This window comes from Lynx canadensis, chromosome B3 (assembly GCF_007474595.2).
Source record: "Lynx canadensis isolate LIC74 chromosome B3, mLynCan4.pri.v2, whole genome shotgun sequence".
Taxonomy (NCBI): Eukaryota; Metazoa; Chordata; class Mammalia; order Carnivora; family Felidae; genus Lynx; species Lynx canadensis.
Genome location: NC_044308.2, coordinates 42,683,398 through 42,701,302, shown reverse-complemented (window position 1 = coordinate 42,701,302; position 17,905 = coordinate 42,683,398). Strand labels below are relative to the sequence as shown.

The 17,905-nt window shown below is 36.2% G+C and overlaps 1 protein-coding gene across 4 annotated transcripts in view; it reads right to left on the bottom strand.

The window, feature by feature from the left end:
• The window catches only part of VPS13C (vacuolar protein sorting 13 homolog C), a 196,098-nt gene that overhangs the window by 36,104 nt on the left and 142,089 nt on the right, over positions 1-17,905 (bottom strand). For all 4 annotated transcript variants that reach the window (XM_030318038.1, XM_030318035.1, XM_030318039.1 and 1 more), the window contains 12 exons: positions 17,626-17,712; positions 16,191-16,346; positions 15,764-16,028; positions 14,736-14,896; positions 13,637-13,758; positions 12,815-13,109; positions 11,159-11,548; positions 9,528-9,632; positions 8,672-8,836; positions 7,005-7,133; positions 6,601-6,734; positions 4,526-4,652 (listed from right to left, as the gene is read on the bottom strand). In XM_030318038.1, the coding sequence (XP_030173898.1) occupies positions 4,526-4,652; positions 6,601-6,734; positions 7,005-7,133; positions 8,672-8,836; positions 9,528-9,632; positions 11,159-11,548; positions 12,815-13,109; positions 13,637-13,758; positions 14,736-14,896; positions 15,764-16,028; positions 16,191-16,346; positions 17,626-17,712 (2,136 nt within the window). The remainder of the gene's footprint in view (positions 1-4,525; positions 4,653-6,600; positions 6,735-7,004; positions 7,134-8,671; positions 8,837-9,527; positions 9,633-11,158; positions 11,549-12,814; positions 13,110-13,636; positions 13,759-14,735; positions 14,897-15,763; positions 16,029-16,190; positions 16,347-17,625; positions 17,713-17,905) is intronic.

Here is a 17,905-nt window from a genome sequence, read left to right as displayed (position 1 = left end):
TAAGTGTCTGCTTCAGCTCAGGTCATGATCTCACTGTTCTGGAGATCCAGCCCTGATCTAGCCCAACACAGGGCTGCAGAGCTGGATGGAGCCTGCTTGGGATTCTATCTCTCTCTCTGCCACTCCCCTGCTCATATGCACGTGAGTGTGTTCTCTCTCCCTCAAAATAAATAAACTTAAAAAAATTTTTAAACATTTAAAAAAATCTTTCAGTGGACTCAAGCCAGGAGAGTTAAGAATAGGTAAATATGCAGGTATTATTTTATATAAAATAATTCTATATATAAAAATAACCTTATGTATATCCAAGATTTTATATACATATAAAATAACGCCTGGCAAATTTAGAACAATAATTCTTGGCAAATATACAACATATATTTTCAGCGTTTAAAACTACCTGTTATATCATTATATAATGGCATCATCCAAGCCAAATGACAGGATAAGGACAAGACATCTACTGATGTACACAGGCTATTTGCATATCTTGGCTACTATAAATACTGCCGCAATAAACAGGGGTGCATATACCTTTTCAAATTATTGTTTTATTTTCTTTGTGTAAATACCCAGAAGTGGAAAAATTGGATCCTGTGGTACTTCCATTTTTAGTTTTTTGAGGAACCTCCATACTGTTTTCCCAGTGGCTGCACTAATTTATATTCCCACCAACAGTGCATAAGTGTTCTTTTTTCTCCACATCCTTGCCAACATACTGCTTTTTAAAAATTTATTGCTTTTAACATAGGTCAAAGTAGCCTACTCAGTTTTTAAAATTCTAAAATGCAATCAAATTTTGCAAATGTTCCTTAAATACCTATTTAGAAGGTGAATTCTCTCTGTAAAGTACAAAATTTGATACGTGTCTTGGTTCGATCTTAGTTATTATGGAAATACTCTCTAATCATATTTAGTTTTCATCTATTTGGTCTGTTAAGAATTAAATGAGGTGTGTTAAAATATCCTCTGGTAATTGTGTTTTGGTCGACTTCCAGCATTTTAAGTTTTATATTTTTGATATGATGTTATTCTTTGCATGAAAGTTTATGGTTATCATGCCTTTTTTGTCATAACATCATATTCTATTTAAAGGTTTCTGCTTTGAATTATAGTTGTTCAGAAATTAATATCAACAACTTCACTTTCTTTTTACTTCTGTCTGCCTGCTGTATCTTTACTGCCTCTTTATGCTTGTAACTTACACTTCCTTAGCTTTCCCTCCCTTACTCTAAAGGTAAAATTTTCTTTATGTTCTTTTTCTCATTTTAAAATTCTTTTATCAATGATTTTAGATCTACAAATTGACAAGTTTTTTTTAAAAAAACAAAATCTTTAATCTATGTTTCTCTAATTAAAATTTAAGATTAAATGATGTATTTATAGAATGAGCAGAATATATTCTGCTTCCCTACTCTGCTTTCACTTCATTTTGTTGTCTCTTTTTATTTCACCATTCATTCTTCTATTTCATAGCTGCCATCACTTTATAACTTAACTGGGGATGTGAGGAAATTTTCTTGTGGTCCTCTTACAGTAAAAAATTTTTCAGAGGTATAATGACCTCTGATTCTACAGAATAATGCTACATTTTTCTCCCAAACTATTTTTTTTCATAAACCCCATGTTGTTGTTGTTGTTGTTGTTGTTGTTGTTGTTTCCTGTTCATTCATACTTAATAAGGAAAGATCTGTTCAGACCTAAGGTTTAACCACTAATGTGTAGATTTCCTTTGAACTCCCTCTTCACGTCCACTGGGGCCTGAGCAGATCTCCCTTCCCAAATGAACCTAGCAGACCCGGGAATGAGCAAGTGCCTTGCTTCCAACTCAATTTCCAGAATCTGGCAGATTATGTGCTATTTTTCCTACGGCCTGGTTCTCTAACACCAAACAGAAGAGAAACATTAAAAACTACAATCCCTGTATACACCATTCCCAGATGCTTTCTGAATGTGCCTCAGTATACAAACCTGAATATCCTCCTCCAGAAGGTCCTTCCCATGTTCTCTCTAGTGTCCATACACTACGTTGGGGCATTGCAGTTGCTGAGCAGCATTAAATGTTGAGGAGAGGGGAAGTAATACCAGCAAAGCACAGAAACCTCTGGCAAAGCTCCCATGCCTCTGAGCCAGGGAGCTAAGAGTATCAGGGAAGTGAAGCCTCGGTACCACTCATAAACCTTTTGTTTCGCTCTTATAAAAAGTAAAGCACAAGCAACCAGTAGAGCTCCATCAAATTGTCATGATGGAAATTATTGCAAGAATCTAGTAACAGAGGAACTATCATTCTGATTTTTCAAAAGTGGGTAAGTCTTTATCTCTTTTGTGGGTATTTCAGAGGAATTATGGGAGAGAATAATCCAGTCACTGTTGGCCAATTACCATTTTAAAGCAAAAGTCAAGAAACCTTTTTTAACAAATGGCATTATCAGACAAAAGAGTAGGACACTGTTATGAACTTTTCATGATAGAACATATTACTACAGAAACTAGATGATCTATATCATTAATGCAGGAGCCAATTCCTACATTAGAGAAAGGCTGGTATATGAATTCTTAAGAGCTTCCCAAAGTCTAAGACTCTCAGAATAACATATATGATTAAATTAGTTGCCTAAATACTGTTTCAATAAATATTTCATTAAATTTTTCATATGGGATAATTTGCATACTGTCAGATTCCTATGGCCTTGGGGTGACTCGGTGGCTCAGTCAGTTAGGTGTCCCACTCTTGATTTCAGCTCAGGTCATGAGCTCACAGTTGTGAGAATGAGCCTCACGTTAGGCTCCATGCTGAGTGTGGAGCCTGGTTGGGACTCTCTCTCTCCTTATCTCTCTGCCCCTCCCTGGCTCACTCTCTCTCAAAATAAATATACATTAAAAAATAAAACTAAAAAAAAAAACATGGCCTTGATTGGGAAAACATGCCTAAAAACTTCATAGCCAACAGTGGTAAGCATATGTTCAAAATGAAATTGTTTTCACCTAGCTTTAAAGTTGCTTTCTTTTTTTTTTTTTTTTTTAACGTTTATTTATTTTTGAGACAGAGAGAGACAGAGCGTGAACAGGGGAGGGGCAGAGAGAGAGGGAGACACAGAATCTGAAACAGGCTCCAGGCTCTGAGCTGTCAGCACAGACCCCGACGCGGGGCTAGAACTCACGGATCGCGAGATCATGACCCGAGCCGATGTCGGACGCTTAACCGACCAAGCCACCCAGGCGCCCCGTAAAGTTGCTTTCTTTAAAGCTTAAATGTATATTATTAACTGAAAGAAACCAATTTGAGAAAGGTTAAATGTATATTATTAACTGAAGGAAACCAATACTATATCATTCCAACTATATTACATTCTGGAAAAGGCAAAACTATGGACACAATAAAGTGATGAGTGGTTGCCAGGTGGGAAGGCTGAGTGGACTGGAAGGCCACAGCAGATTTTTAGGGCAGAGAAAATACTCTATATGATAGTATAATAATGGATATATGTCATCACATAATTGTTCAAACCCACAGAATGTACAAGAGAGAACCGTAACATAAACTAAGGACTCTGGATGATTATGGTATGTCAGTATAAATTCATTTTTGGTAAATTATCAACTATTTTGATGAGTGATGTTGATAAAGGGTGAGGCTCTGTATGTGTGGAGTCAGGGTATATGGAAAGTATATGTATATCTCTCTCACTGTTGTAAAATTAAAACTGCTCTAAAAAATAAAGTCTTAAAAATTTTTTTAAAATAAAATTGCTTTTGGGGTGCCTGGGTGGCACAGTCGGTTAAGCGTCCGACTTCAGCCAGGTCATGATCTCACGGTCCGTGAGTTCGAGCCCCGCGTCAGGCTCTGGGCTGATGGCTCGGAGCCTGGAGCCTGTTTCCGATTCTGTGTCTCCCTCTCTCTCTGCCCCTCCCCCGTTCATGCTCTGTCTCTCTCTGTCCCAAAAATAAATAAAAAACGTTGAAAAAAAAATTTAAAAAAAAATAAAAAATAAATAAATAAAATAAAGTTGCTTTCTTTAAATAATAAAGAAAAAAAAAGGCATATTAGAGGGTACTTGAATGGTCTTTACCGGGCAAGATGAAGCAGGGCTATTTTTTACATTGTAAACACATTATTTTGACTAATCTAAAATATTGGTATGAACTACTTGCAATCTAAAGTCCAAAAGCAACTTATTTTGATAACGCTTCCAGGGGCGCCTGGGTGGCTCAATCCGACTTCGACTCAGGGCATGATCTCACTGTTCGTGGGCTCGAGCCCTGTGATGGGCTCTGTGCTGACAGCTCGGAGCCTGGGCCCTGCCTCAGATTCTGTGTCTTCCTCTCACTCTGCTCCTCCCCCACTCATGCTCTGTGTCTCTCTCTCAAAAATAAATAAACATTAAAAAAAATTTTTTTTTAAAAAGGAAAATACTTCCATCTGATCTTTCATTCAGTAAGGACAAAGAAGACCGTGTGAAGCTAGCTTGCCTGCTTCCTTTGCCATCAGGCAGCTCATACAGCACCCATTCACATCAAATGATACCTTTAACAGACTGTGCTCCCCAGTATTTGCTGCATACGTCCATGTAAGCTGTCTGGTACCAGTAGGATCCGCCCAGGCAAAAAGTCGAGCTTGTCCTGGCAGCAAGTGCACTTCTTCCTGTGAGCCACTGAAACACAACGGCCAGAGGGAAGATTAAAATATCCAAGCCTTGAGATACCCAGACCTGTGGTTTACAGAGAGGGGACTGGCAGAAAAATCTTATAAAATTGCCTTTGTTAATCAACAGAACCCTGCCTAACAATAAGTACCCTAAAATGTCCAACAAACTAATGGTTTTAAAGCTTGAGGGAATGGAATTTGCCTTTCTGAAGCTGCAGTACCCTCCAAACTGATCGAGGCAATATAACAGCAATGGAATTCATTAAGGTAGACAGATTGGTACATCCGAGTCCACCTGTAGAAAAAAGCTATAAATAGTAAGTACTTTGGCAGCAGCAGAACTCCACTCAGTGCTTAAATTTAAGTTTTTAAATCACACACAATTAGATAACAAACATGAGTCTCAGGAAAAAAGAAATTAGGTCCATACTGTTGCTACTCAAAGTGATCTGTGGATAAGCAGCATCAACATCACCTGGAGCTTCCTGAAAGTGCAAAATCCTGGGCCCCGCCTAAAACCTACTAAATCAGAATCTGTACTTTAACAATGTTTAAGAAGTGTTAGTCCATATCACAAAAAACTTTCCAGAGAACTAAAAAGAAAAAAAAAAATTAACCCAATTAGGTTTCAATCCCATTCTGTGCTTTTAGATCTCTCAAGTGAGGGGTGGGAGCGAGTAGCTCAGTAGTTAAGGGTCAGGTTCTTGGTTTTAGTTCAGGTCATGATCTCACTGTTCTGGAGATCCAACCCTGATCCAGCCCTGCACAGGGCTGTAGAGCTCAATGGAGCCTGCTTGGGATTCTCTCTTTCTCTCTCTCTCTCTGCCCCTCTCCTGCTTGTGTGCACATGCATGTGTTTTAAATTTTTTTTTTTAATTAAAAAAATTCTCTCAGTGGATTCAAGCCAGAAGACTTAAAAATAGGTAAATCTGGGGCGCCTGGGTGGCTCAGTCAGTTAAGCGTCCGACTTCAGCTCAGGTCATGATCTCGCGGTTCGTGAGTTCGAGCCCCGTGTCGGGCTCTGGGCTGATGGCTCAGAGCCTGGAGCCTGCTTCCGATTCTGTGTCTCCCTGTCTCTCTGCCCCTGCCCTGCTGACTCTCTGTCTCTCTCAAAAAGTGAATAAACATTAAAAAAAATATATTAAAAAAAAGAATACGTAAATCTGCAAGGCATTATTTTATATAAAATAATTCTCTATATAAAAATAACCTTATGTATATACAAGATTTTATACATATATAAAATAATGCCTTGCAGATTTATAGCAATAATTCCTGACAAATATACAACATACATTGTCAAGGTGTAAAACTATCTGTTATATCATATAACGGCATCATCCAAACCAAATGACAGGACAAGCAAGAACAACAAAATTCCTATCATCCCACACTTATATTCAACACCACTATCTACTTATTGTCCTCTCATTTAATCTACCACCTCTATTGGGAACAAAAGCAAACAAACAACAACAACAAAGCATTACCAGATTACAAAAGAATAATAATGCTCAAAGAGGTTCACAGTTCCTCATATGCAATTCTGAAATTGTAAAAGCTCTTATCAGTTTGGTGTCAAAAGTCATTTGGCTAAAAAAATGGCTCTGAATTGATGCGAGACTATTAATTTTTATTTATCCCACTTGGTATGAATATTTATAAGTTTTGCTGCAGGAATACTTTTTTTAATACGAAATTTATTGTCAAATTGGTTTCCATACAACACCCATTGCTCATCCCAACAGGTGCAGGAATATTAATGTACTGGACTACAGAGAACTGCTCCACACCTGCTGGGGGTATTATAATAAACAGCATGTGTTCCACATTACCTCTCTAAAATCAGAAAACGTGTGGAATGTGAAACTCATCTACACTCCAAGTGTTTCCCAGAAAAGACTGTGGGCCAGTAAAAAGCAAACGAGATTTTCCATGTAGCTTTTTTTTCATACCTCTGTTTGTAGGTGAGGACGTCCTGTGGTGTGTGGTTTATTATTAGAGCAGGCGCAGATCCTTCATGGTAATCAGAAAACGTTATGACAGTTGAATGTTCAGCAGTGTTTACATCCACCAAGATACCTCCATTCTATTGCAGAAAAAAAACTTGTTTGAAGTATTGGTTTAACTTGCAGTGACATTTGGAATTGCAGTCAGTTACGGAGACACAAAAAGGTTGTGTTCTTATATTCTTAATGAAGAGCACACTGGCTCTCTGATCTCTTACAAATACATGTACCGCATGAGATATATATTAGCACCTTCACATAATTACCAGATTTTATAGCATCTTCAATAAAATATTTTAAAGCAAATTTTCAAAACCAAAGATGTTTTATTATAAAACATGAAAACATACCAGCTCTTCCAAGCTCAATAAAGTGCCATTATCCTGTCGGTTATAAAAAAACGGTTTGGAGGAACCTTCACAGCCCACCACTCTCACACAAAGCTTGCCCGACAAATTTTCAGGCCAAAAGGGAAGGCACTAAAAATACAAAAGTTAGTATCAGTCTTAAAACAGTACTGTGGTATCAATAAGATAATGGCTACTTAAGTTTTTAATTCTAAGTCTGACCATGATACAATTATTACTACGTTTGTTTCTTAAAATATTTCCTATCTCATGTTAAAGTTATTGACAATATAAGGACTATTTATGAAACCAAAGAAACTCCATCAGAAGAATACAGATTTAGTAGTTTTCATGTACTTATGAAAAAATTACAAATGAGAAACTAAAGAGTTTACTGATTAAGAATGACTCAAGTATCTTGAATATTTAAAACCTATAATCTTAATAACATTTGCTTTTGTGCATACTCCATTTTAATTGCTTAATGCACTATGAATTCTTTCATAGCATATCTTTTCCTAGATAAACTAGAAACACAATTGAAGGCAGTGAAAAGAACACCACCGACCTCGTTGGAAGTACTGACATTATCTTCGTGTTTGATCTTAATAAAATTATATACCTCAATGAGCCTTATCTGTGAAACTGAGGTTTTAGTTCCTAATATAATACAAAGTGCCCTTCTGTTATAGAGCAGTAAGTGAATTCCATTTCTGAATAAAAATGATACTGTTATCAAACCCCCATCAATGATAATGAGCATTTATTTGTTGCCAAGTCTACAGAAATCATTCTAAGTGACTTGGAAAGCCCATGTCTCTCAGAGCTCTAAATTTGTTTGCACTATAACTAGAATCCTTCCTCTTAAGCTTCGTGCTAAGTTTTTAAAAATATATATAATTTTGTTTTTGAGACATACAGAAGAATGGTTCTATCCTTAAGGTCAATTGTTTGGCTGAAAACTCACACAAATTCAAGCACTAATGCTCATCTTTGCACCTGTCCTCTTGTACACTCTTTCCCTCACTCTGTTCATCTCCTAAAATCTTATTGAGCCTGTGAAGTTTAGTTTAACTCTCACCTCTTCTATGAAACATTCCTTTTGCTCTTGGCCACAATGATCGTGACTTCCAAAGACTTCACCAATCTTAGAAAAGTATGAGATTTTAACTTCCTTCTTGGTAAAGTGAGGGGGTCGAATTTTAGCAGAATTTTCAAGGAAACTTGAAATTTTACAGAAATTCTACAACCACCTATAACTTAGCATACACAATCTTTTTTCCCATATGTGAATTTATATGAGTCTTAAGCCCTCCAACAGCATTATATACTTCTTGAACACAGAGGCACTAACCTGACTATTGAGACAATTCATAGTACGTCATCTTAATGTACTTTTCACAGTACACATCCATGTTCTATACATACAGGAAGAACTACAGCCTGAGTGTCAACCCTCTAGACTGGCTAGTGATAAATATTACCAGTAATTTTCTTCTTCTTTTTTTAAACATGTGTTTATGAAAAAAAAGTCAAAGCTGGCTGTCATGTTTTAATACACAAATACTGTAGCAAAGTGAGGGTAACACAAAAGTATATGCAATTCTTATTTATCTGTCTATATCTATTTGTACATTTCAGGAGCCAGTCATAGTGAAGGAAAACTTTACCTCTGAAGAAGCAATATAGTTCCACTTATTAGTTGGCATTGAGCCATCAGATGCAATTTCACCAACTTCTAGTTCTAATGACGACTTGTTTGCAATGGTACAAAAGGGAGTCAGGGTAACTATTCGTGTAAGATTAAAACTGCTCATTTTGATGCTAACACCAACCTGTGTAAAGGAACAAACTTCTTTGAAATGATACACACACCCCATTCACATAAAGATTTCTTAAGATATTTTAAAATAACGCCTGTAAATAAAGTAACTACTAAGCCATATTCAACTACTGATTATCTTCTCACTAAGAAAAATATTTGGTTCCTTAGTTTGGCTCCGTCAGAAATCAATTCAAGAAATATCAAACGGTAATTTAACTAATGATGACTGTTATAACATATTTAGTTTAGCTGTATTCTTTATTTTTTTAACATTCCAAACATAAATTGTTTTATAATTAGTGTAGAGGCTCAAGTTTTGCTGCTTTATCATCTCTCTGTTAATAAATTAAGATAAAAGTTTCAAAGTGGCAATTACAACACGTCAACTGACCTCAGGTTACTCAAATTTTCAGTCAAATCTAAGATTTAAGAAACATCTGGCAGGGAGTAGTGTGGAATGAGGATTCTTGTATACTCTGAATATTTACAAGTTGCTGACGTGGATGGATTCAACTCACTTCTTAAACTTTGATAAACGTAGGTCTTGTCCTGATACTAGTAGCCAAAGAAATTTATAGAGATAACAGTCCTGTACATAATACTTTGAATTCAAATTTCTGTACCCCTTAGTACCTAGCTGGTTAACGGAGCTGAAGAAAATGTGAACGAAGTCAAGGGTGAATAAGCAAGCAAAATCTTACCAGGTATTCCATACTGTTGGCAGGACACTTCACACATCCATAACTTCCCACTGTATCCAATGAAAAACCACTGGACCAGGTGCTAGTAGAAATTTTTAATTGTACCTACAACAGAGAACACATAACCATCATATAAGAAACCTAAAACACTACATTAATTTTATTTGAGGGAAAGATACTATTCTATTAGAAATTTATTTAGTATCATAGGACACAGAAAAAAATAATCAAAGCCATATTGCCAATGGGTCAGAGAACCACAGATATTCTAGAGGCCAATAAAATAAATGCAGAGCTCTGATCTTCCCATTCATCTATGCAATGAGTTTAGTGAATTTAAAGATGTATGCCAATGAGACCCTCTGTTGTTTAAAAAGAAAAGCTTAACATAAAATAATATTTTCCAGTGTTAGACTTAAGATAATGAGCCAACAAGTTCTTAAAAGTTTTAAAACATAAAGAATTTATGCCTTTAACATTACTTATCAAATGCTAAATGAAAGGCATCATGGTCAGCAGAATGGAAGACAGCAGGACACAGTTCCTGTCTTCAGTGAGCTCCAACTAAACAGGGAGATGGGAAACACATACTAACACACATACTAACGTTTAACGTTCAGACCCTACCCAGACCTACTGAATCTGGGCACAACCCAGAAATGTATTTTAGAAAGCCCTCTAGGTGATTCTAACATGCTCTGAAATTTGAGAACCAATGCTCTAAGAGAACAAGGTTGTACTATCTAGCTCTACTTTAGACAGTTAGAAATCCTTCACACATGTTAGGCCTGAGCACAATGACAGCCAAAAGATAAACAGCAGGGAACCAGAAAAGATGTGGCAGGCGGGAAAAAGCATAGGGAAAGAGACATTTTAGGCAGAAACTGTAACACAAAGGCCTAGCAGTGAGCACTTAGGATAATGTGTGAGAAGCAATTCCATGATAGAAGTCTACAAAGGAATGAAGGGACCAGAGCCGAAAAGACCAGACTTAGGCACTAGGTTTCTCTCTCAAAGGCTTGGTTTTAGGGCTTCATACATAGAAGGGCTTAGTTAATATAAGCTAAATCCAACTGTTCCACCTTTTGAAATGCCATTACTGGTAAAGTGCAAAAAGTCAAGCTTTCTACCTGACACTACTAAAATAACAGAAGTAATTTTTTTCCAATGTTTATTTATTTTGGAGAGAGAGAGAGAGAGAGAGAGAGAGAGAGAGAGAGGGGGCAAGCGCACAAGTGGAGGGGGGGAGGGGCAGAGAGAGAGGGAGACACAGAATCTGAAGCAGGCTCCAGGTTCCGAGCTGTCAGCACAGAGCCCGACACAGGGCTTGAACTCATGAACTGTGAGATCACGACCTGAGCCGAATTCAAATGCTTAACGGAGCCACCATGGTGCCCCAGAACAGAAGCAATTCTAAAGGCAATGGAGAAAAGGGCAATTCAGCCTTGGGAAACTCTTGCTAATGCTAACATCCCACTTGACTATGCATTCCTTAAAAGTCTCCTTGGACTTCATTCATACCAATGGCACTTAGCAAACTGGTAAGCATGGATTGAGGGAAGGCTAATGACTCAAAAATTTCCAAAGTAGGAATTTATCTATTTTAACTTGTTATATCAACCAAAACACACCTTATTTTTACTAAAAATATTCTTCTTCTTGAAAGAGAATAAAATAGTATCTCTGAAATCAGCTGGATGTTTCACGTGAATATCTTCTGCACGATACTGGAGAACCCGCGAAGTCTTGTTGATTAGCCAATAGGGACTAAAAACAGACAGCACCATCCGGCTGCCAATTCGTCTGACGTGTACTGACAAGTCAACTGTCATCATTTCTGCAGAGTCAGGAGAAAAACACACAAGGAAGAATTCGGGAAGCGTATCACATATACGGAAATGTCCGTTCCAGTTTCTGCCCTGGTATTTCATCAGAACTAATTCCATTACTTCTCCACTGATTCTCGAATGGAGAACATCAGCAACACTGCCTTCTGCCAGCTCATGAGTTTCTGCTGTTCCCTAAAAACAAACAAAAACTAAATTTACTTAGTGATATTTTAAAAACTCTGTGGTAACAACATCCATATTTTATGCAAATGCTAATAAATAACGTACCACATTCAGATTAACTGACAAGACTTCAGTGGAGTCCCAGGCTTACATATTATGAATGTTCAATAACCACTAAGGACTACAAAGAAAAATATTATATCACAGCCAAAGGGAGAAACTGTCATTTGGCTATTAGTAAGTCAATGGCCACAGATTTTGAAAAAATAAAGAAATAAATAAAGTCAGATCTAGGCCTAGGATCCAAGGATGGATTCAGGAATGCTGGCTGTTGTCTGTGTCATTAACGCGCCACTTAACCACCTGGCTTCAGCTTCACCCTCTGTTCAAATGCTATGCCTCGTGGTTCCCATATAAATAAAAGAAGGAAAGTGAGAGCAAGCTTCTGACAAACTATCTAAGGGATGTGGAATTGTTTTTAGAATGATTAATAGCCACATAATAAATCAGGCTTCCTTTTTGAAAGCTTCTTTTACATAAATACTTTCTAGTTCATTTAATTCATTTTAGCCTTTACAAACTGAGGGGTGGCTCACTGTCAGATAAAGAAAAGAAATAATTTAAGCTCCAACACTTACCAGACTTTTGTATTTTAAAATGTTGTGGAATGTAGAATCTAAAAATATTTATCACATGTCATTACTAAAAATGTTGCCCATTATTTATCAGACAGACTAATTATTTTAAGTTCAAGAGAAACCCGGATCGAATAAGACTACTAACTTTACAATAAAAACTTTAAAATTAACTTTAGAATAAAGTAAGATGAGTGCTTCCTCACTGGCTTTTTTCTATCCATAAGCTAATGGAAGAGATTAATATGGTTCTTATTTCATAGCAGATGCAGCAGAGCTCAGTGGAAGGGAGCAAGAAGCCAAATTACCTAGGTTCAAATCCCAGCTCTACAAACTTATTAGCTGTGGGATCTTGGGCCTGTCACTTAATTCCTATGTGACTCAGTTTGTTCCTCTGTAAAATGGGTCTAATAATAGTACCTACACCAGAAGGTTACTGCAAGGATTAAATGTGTTAATACAGGTAAAGCACACGGTATAGTGTATGCCATATACTAAATGCTGTATCGGTTTTTGCTATTATTAATATTGTTAAAGCATTACAATTATGCTACGTAAAAATACCTCAACTAAAAACATAGTGAAAAAACTAGAATTCACTCTGCAATAATAAAGGTCAAACAAAATACAAGAGACATACCTCAAGTAAATATCTTAGAGAGTATGGGAGAAGGTTCCGCAAAGTGAGGGTAGGATAAAGATGGATAATGTAAGCTGGATCCCAATCTTCCTCGTGGCTACATATATAGCTTAGTTCATCAGGCAGAGCAACTGTATTGACAATGAGAGGTAAGAAGTTGACTTCTACTGACGGACACTGAAGCATGCATCTGACTTCCCTGCTCCTGTGAAGTTCTTCTTTCCAAGAAATGTAAGTGGTGGATTCTTTGTACCGATTCTCTAAGATACCAGCTGGCTGAATAAATAATTGACATCTAGAGAAAAAAGAAACAGAGTTGGGGAAAAAAGCTTTTATCAAGAACTTAAGAATCTCATTAAATCTTCTTGGTAACTCTACAAGGTAAATACTTATTCCTATTTTTACAGAGGAGGAAAACAAGGCTACGAAAGGTACGAAACCCACCCAAAGTCACATAGCTAACTCAGGGAGGAACTTTCTGGGAAAAAAACAAAAACAAAAACAAAAGCAAAACGCTGTGTAAGCAATGACAAGTCAAAAAAAAATAGTCATTTCAATTATAAAGGCAACCTAGTAAAAATAAATTTCAGAAAGTGCTAAAACATCAACTATACAGTAAGAAATTTTTCATCTGGTAAATCAATGATTACATAAATGTATTTCTCTAGATGTCTTAAAACTGGCTTTTACACATCTTTAGATAATAAAAATATAAGGTTTTTTCCTGGAATACAGATCCCAATTAATATTTTAAAATATATAGTATGAACCTTTTAAAACTTTGTATTAGTTTCCAAGCATTAGTTTCAAGGAAATAGGTACCTATATGAATCTAAAGGAACATGGAACTCCTCTTCAGGGCTGGCTACTCCAATGGGCTCCAGCAGCTTAACATTCTTAACAGATTTATAGATAATGAATGCAATAGAGAAATGATTTTTAATCTGTTGGATAAAAAAGACATACAAGTTGTTTAAAAAGATAACACATGGCCAAAAGAAAAATGTGAGGTGCACACAGTTACTTTTAGATCTAAAAGTTTCAAGCCCAGTGTTAGAAGATATTTTATGGATAATTGAAAAATTTTAGGATATTTAAGTGCTTTACACGAGAAACTTGATGTTTAAGTGGCAGTTGAAAAGTTCTGAGAGTCACACGTTCTACACTGATGTTCACTGTTGTGTATAATATGTATTACTCTTTGGAGTTCAGCCATAATATTTTCCCCATTACAACCTCTTTTCAATGCACCATGTGAAAACAGAAAAGGATAGCAAAGGAAATATAAGGAGAAGGACTACAACTCTCTTTCCTGGACTATAAGGTGGTATAGGCTAGAGCTAACAGCAAACTGAGAGAGAACAATGGCCAAAAGTTGAAATCCTTTAATTTTTTTATCTGATGTTCTAAGTAGGAAGAAATGTTCTTTTGATGACCACATAATGAAACCTGTAATAATGCACAGGAAAAGAAAAATGGATAAAGCCTTAAACATAGAAAAGATTAAGATGCTAAAATCTTTTTCTGGGGAGATCATTCCAGTATTCCTTCAGATATACTTGAAACATACAATCCCAAGTGATATACAAAGAGAATGGAATGTTATCTTATTTGGCAACCACTTATAATTATTAACACTCCCAGTTCTAAATCTTTAAAGAAAGAGGTGAAAATCTTCCTTAATTTTCAACCTAAGCCACAACAAAAATGGGCTTTCAAATAACAAAATTGTTTAATCAGACATTTAAAATGAAGACTAGAACAAAAACAAGTTAGATTGGAAATAGCAGCCAATTCAATCTATTACGTATTTCTGAATACTCAGTATTAGCTCAATGTTTTATCATATTCCTATATTCACCAAAATGACTGAAGATTTCTTGTTATACTTCAAGGGACACAATTCACTTTAATGGATTACCTGCAGAGGAGAACGAAGAGTGATTACTTTATTCCCTTCAGTTGCATCAATCTGTACCAAGACTGAGTCAGAATGACTGGCATTGGGATTCCGTACATTATACAATCGCCGTCCGGATCTGGCAACAGGGACTTTTGCAACTTCTGTATATCCATGAGGTACTAAGGCAGAGCATAAGTGAGAAGCATTCCAAATACCCATTTACCTATATTTCTCTCAGACAGAGTACTCATCAGCACCTTAAAATAATACAAGGGAATTCTTCATGACTGAACATGACGACTACTCAAAATGCTTTTCTGAGACGTAGGAACCAACAAAGAAAGGAAACTAAAGAAACTAAAATAAAAAAAGAATAAAATAAAAAAAGAAAGGAAACTAGTTATAAAATGTTTTGACCCAAAACAATTTCTCTTCGGGTTTTAAATCAAGAAACAGACCCTTACCTATGGAGAACAAACTGATGGTTACCAGAAGGGAGGTGGGTGGGGGGATGGGCGAAATAGGTGACAGGGAGTAAGGAGGCCATTTGTAATGAACAGCAGGCGCTATATGGAAGTAATGAATCACTATATTGCATGCCTGGGACTAATATCACACTGTATGTTAACTTGGAATCTACATAAAAATAAAAAAAATTTCTTAAATCACACAAATTTCAGCTTGTTCCTTTTCTTTCAACTATAGAGCAATAATCACCTTTTCTGTGTAATGGTGATAATTACTGTCAACATTTTATGACTTCTGAATATAGTTCATTTTCCTCTCCTCAATGGACTCACATCCTTTTTGAAGCATGCTACAGACGGCATTATTTAAGGGCACAGAAATAATCTAATTTTCTAAGGTAATTCTAAAATTTAATTGTCTCAAGTTTAGAGGAAGAAAATAAGAGCTTATCAACTATTTGTTTCAAGCCTTTAGAAATGTTGTCTCCCAAGGTATCTGCAGCAATATCTTTACATTTTAACAGAAATAAGCCACACAGCTACAATTTCAAAGACGAATATAAAATAAATATAGCATACCAAAGGTGAGAGTGAAGAAAGAGCTTTCCTGACGGCTCAACATAGATAATTTTCCTTGACGTGAAGGTTCCATGCTGGCATATTCCAATTCCAAATGCTGACCAGCATCAACATCATAAACACCACTTTTCTCAAGGGAGCCTATTACTCTGAGATTATGATTGGGCTGCACCTTAATGGGAATGCCTACAGCATTTTTCACTGTAAAAGGAGCCCTATCTTTTAAAGAGTAGTCAAAAGTAGAAGCAGTGCCCTCTGAAAAACCCTGAAAAGGAACATAACATCGCAATAAAATTTTTGCAAAATTCTATTTTTTTCCAAAATTAAACATTTTTAAGAAAGTAATTGTGATGACAAACATAAATAATCCATACATGTTTCATTTTAAAATCCCATTTGAAATATTCCAAGAAAAAACCAAACATACTTTGGCTAAATTGTTGAAAACATTCAGGCAACTTTTGGATATGGTTATATTCATTGTGTCTCCTGAAGAAATATGAACTGCTGTTTGTGGTTCAGGAAGAAAAATAAAATCATCTCCTGGAATTAAACTTTTATCTTGGACTGGATTCTTCTTTACCTAGGAGGATAAATAATGTGACACATTTAAGTTATTAGCCATTTAATAACAAAAATTTAAAACTCTCAAAGTGTTAAACTCTCCTAAACTGGTCGCTTCATATTAAGGCTGGTCAAAAGTCTCAGTTTCAAAAACAACCAGTGCTTCGCTTAGACACAGCACAGATCAGCAGTCTTTTTTGCAGTGTGTGGTCAGTGCACGGGGTAATGTTTCGAACTGTGTCACAAAAGCGCTCCAGGTCAGTTACAGTATTTGTTTCTTGTGCATTCCCCAGAGGAAGCGATTTACCCAGTGTCGCCTGACTAATTGGTCCTTATGTGTTGAGGCGTAATGGAAGATGACCCTCAAGTCTAAACCAATCCTCACTGGAGGTAATGTGGAATTCTGTTAACACCTACACATAATACGATAGGCTTTCACCAGCCATCAGATTCCACCACAGTTTTTGTTCTAATAGAGCTCAAAGGCCATATACAAAACTATTTGTTAGCCTGTCTATGCCAGAGACAGGTAGATCAGAAATATTACTTCTACTTTACTGAGAAGAAATTGGGACACAGGTTAAGTGGCTTCACAGTTTTAAAATAGGAATCTGCTGAGTCAATTTCAGTGCCTCACACTTCAGGCTACACCAGAGAACTGTAGTGTAGTCACTTGTTAGGGGTATATAATTCATGTTCCTTTTAGTCAAGAAAAATGTGCTTTGGTATCCAGGATTCTGAAGTGCTCTCAAGAAATACCATCAAGAGATAACACACAAAGAATTCATGAACTATAATTCAAGTTTTCTCAAATGTTTTGGTCTCCTAAAATCACTGATGATCTCAAAGAGCTTCATTTATATGGATCAGATCTATGACTATGAAATCTATTAGAAACCCAAACTGAGAAAATTTTAAATATTCATTTAAAAACAATTATATGTTGAATAATATTTTAATGAAATATAACTGTTAAAGTTATCTTTAATAGTAAAAAGAGGGGCATTTGCAAATCTCTCTAGTGACTGCCTTAAGACGAGTGGATTCTCATTTGTGCTTCAGTATTCATTCTGATGCAATATCACACAGTCTCTGGAAAATTCCATTGTATGCTCACAAGAGAATGAGAATAAAAATGATATATAATGTCTATTATTATGAAAATAGTTCTGACCCCACAAACCCCCTAAAAGGACCTCCAGAATCCTAGATCACAAATCTTGAGAATCATTGAACTAAAAAATATAAATGAATGTGCTGAGTGCCATCAATATAAAGATATCGTATGGTTTCCTTACATCAAGCCTTAAATTCCATTGTCTCTTCCCCTCCACTCTCTCAATCAGTGGCTCCCAAACAGCATGGGTTTCATTATAGTAGTGAACCTGGAAAGGCACAGAATTGTAATAACAGAGTCTTTCAACTTTAACAACATATTTCTATAATCATTAGGAAAAAATATTACACAATTAATGTTATATGCCAATCATTTTAACAACATACCTCAAGACACAAAGAATAGCTATAAAGAGGGTACATTTTCCTTTACTCTCTTACTTTACTGCCATAAATAAATTA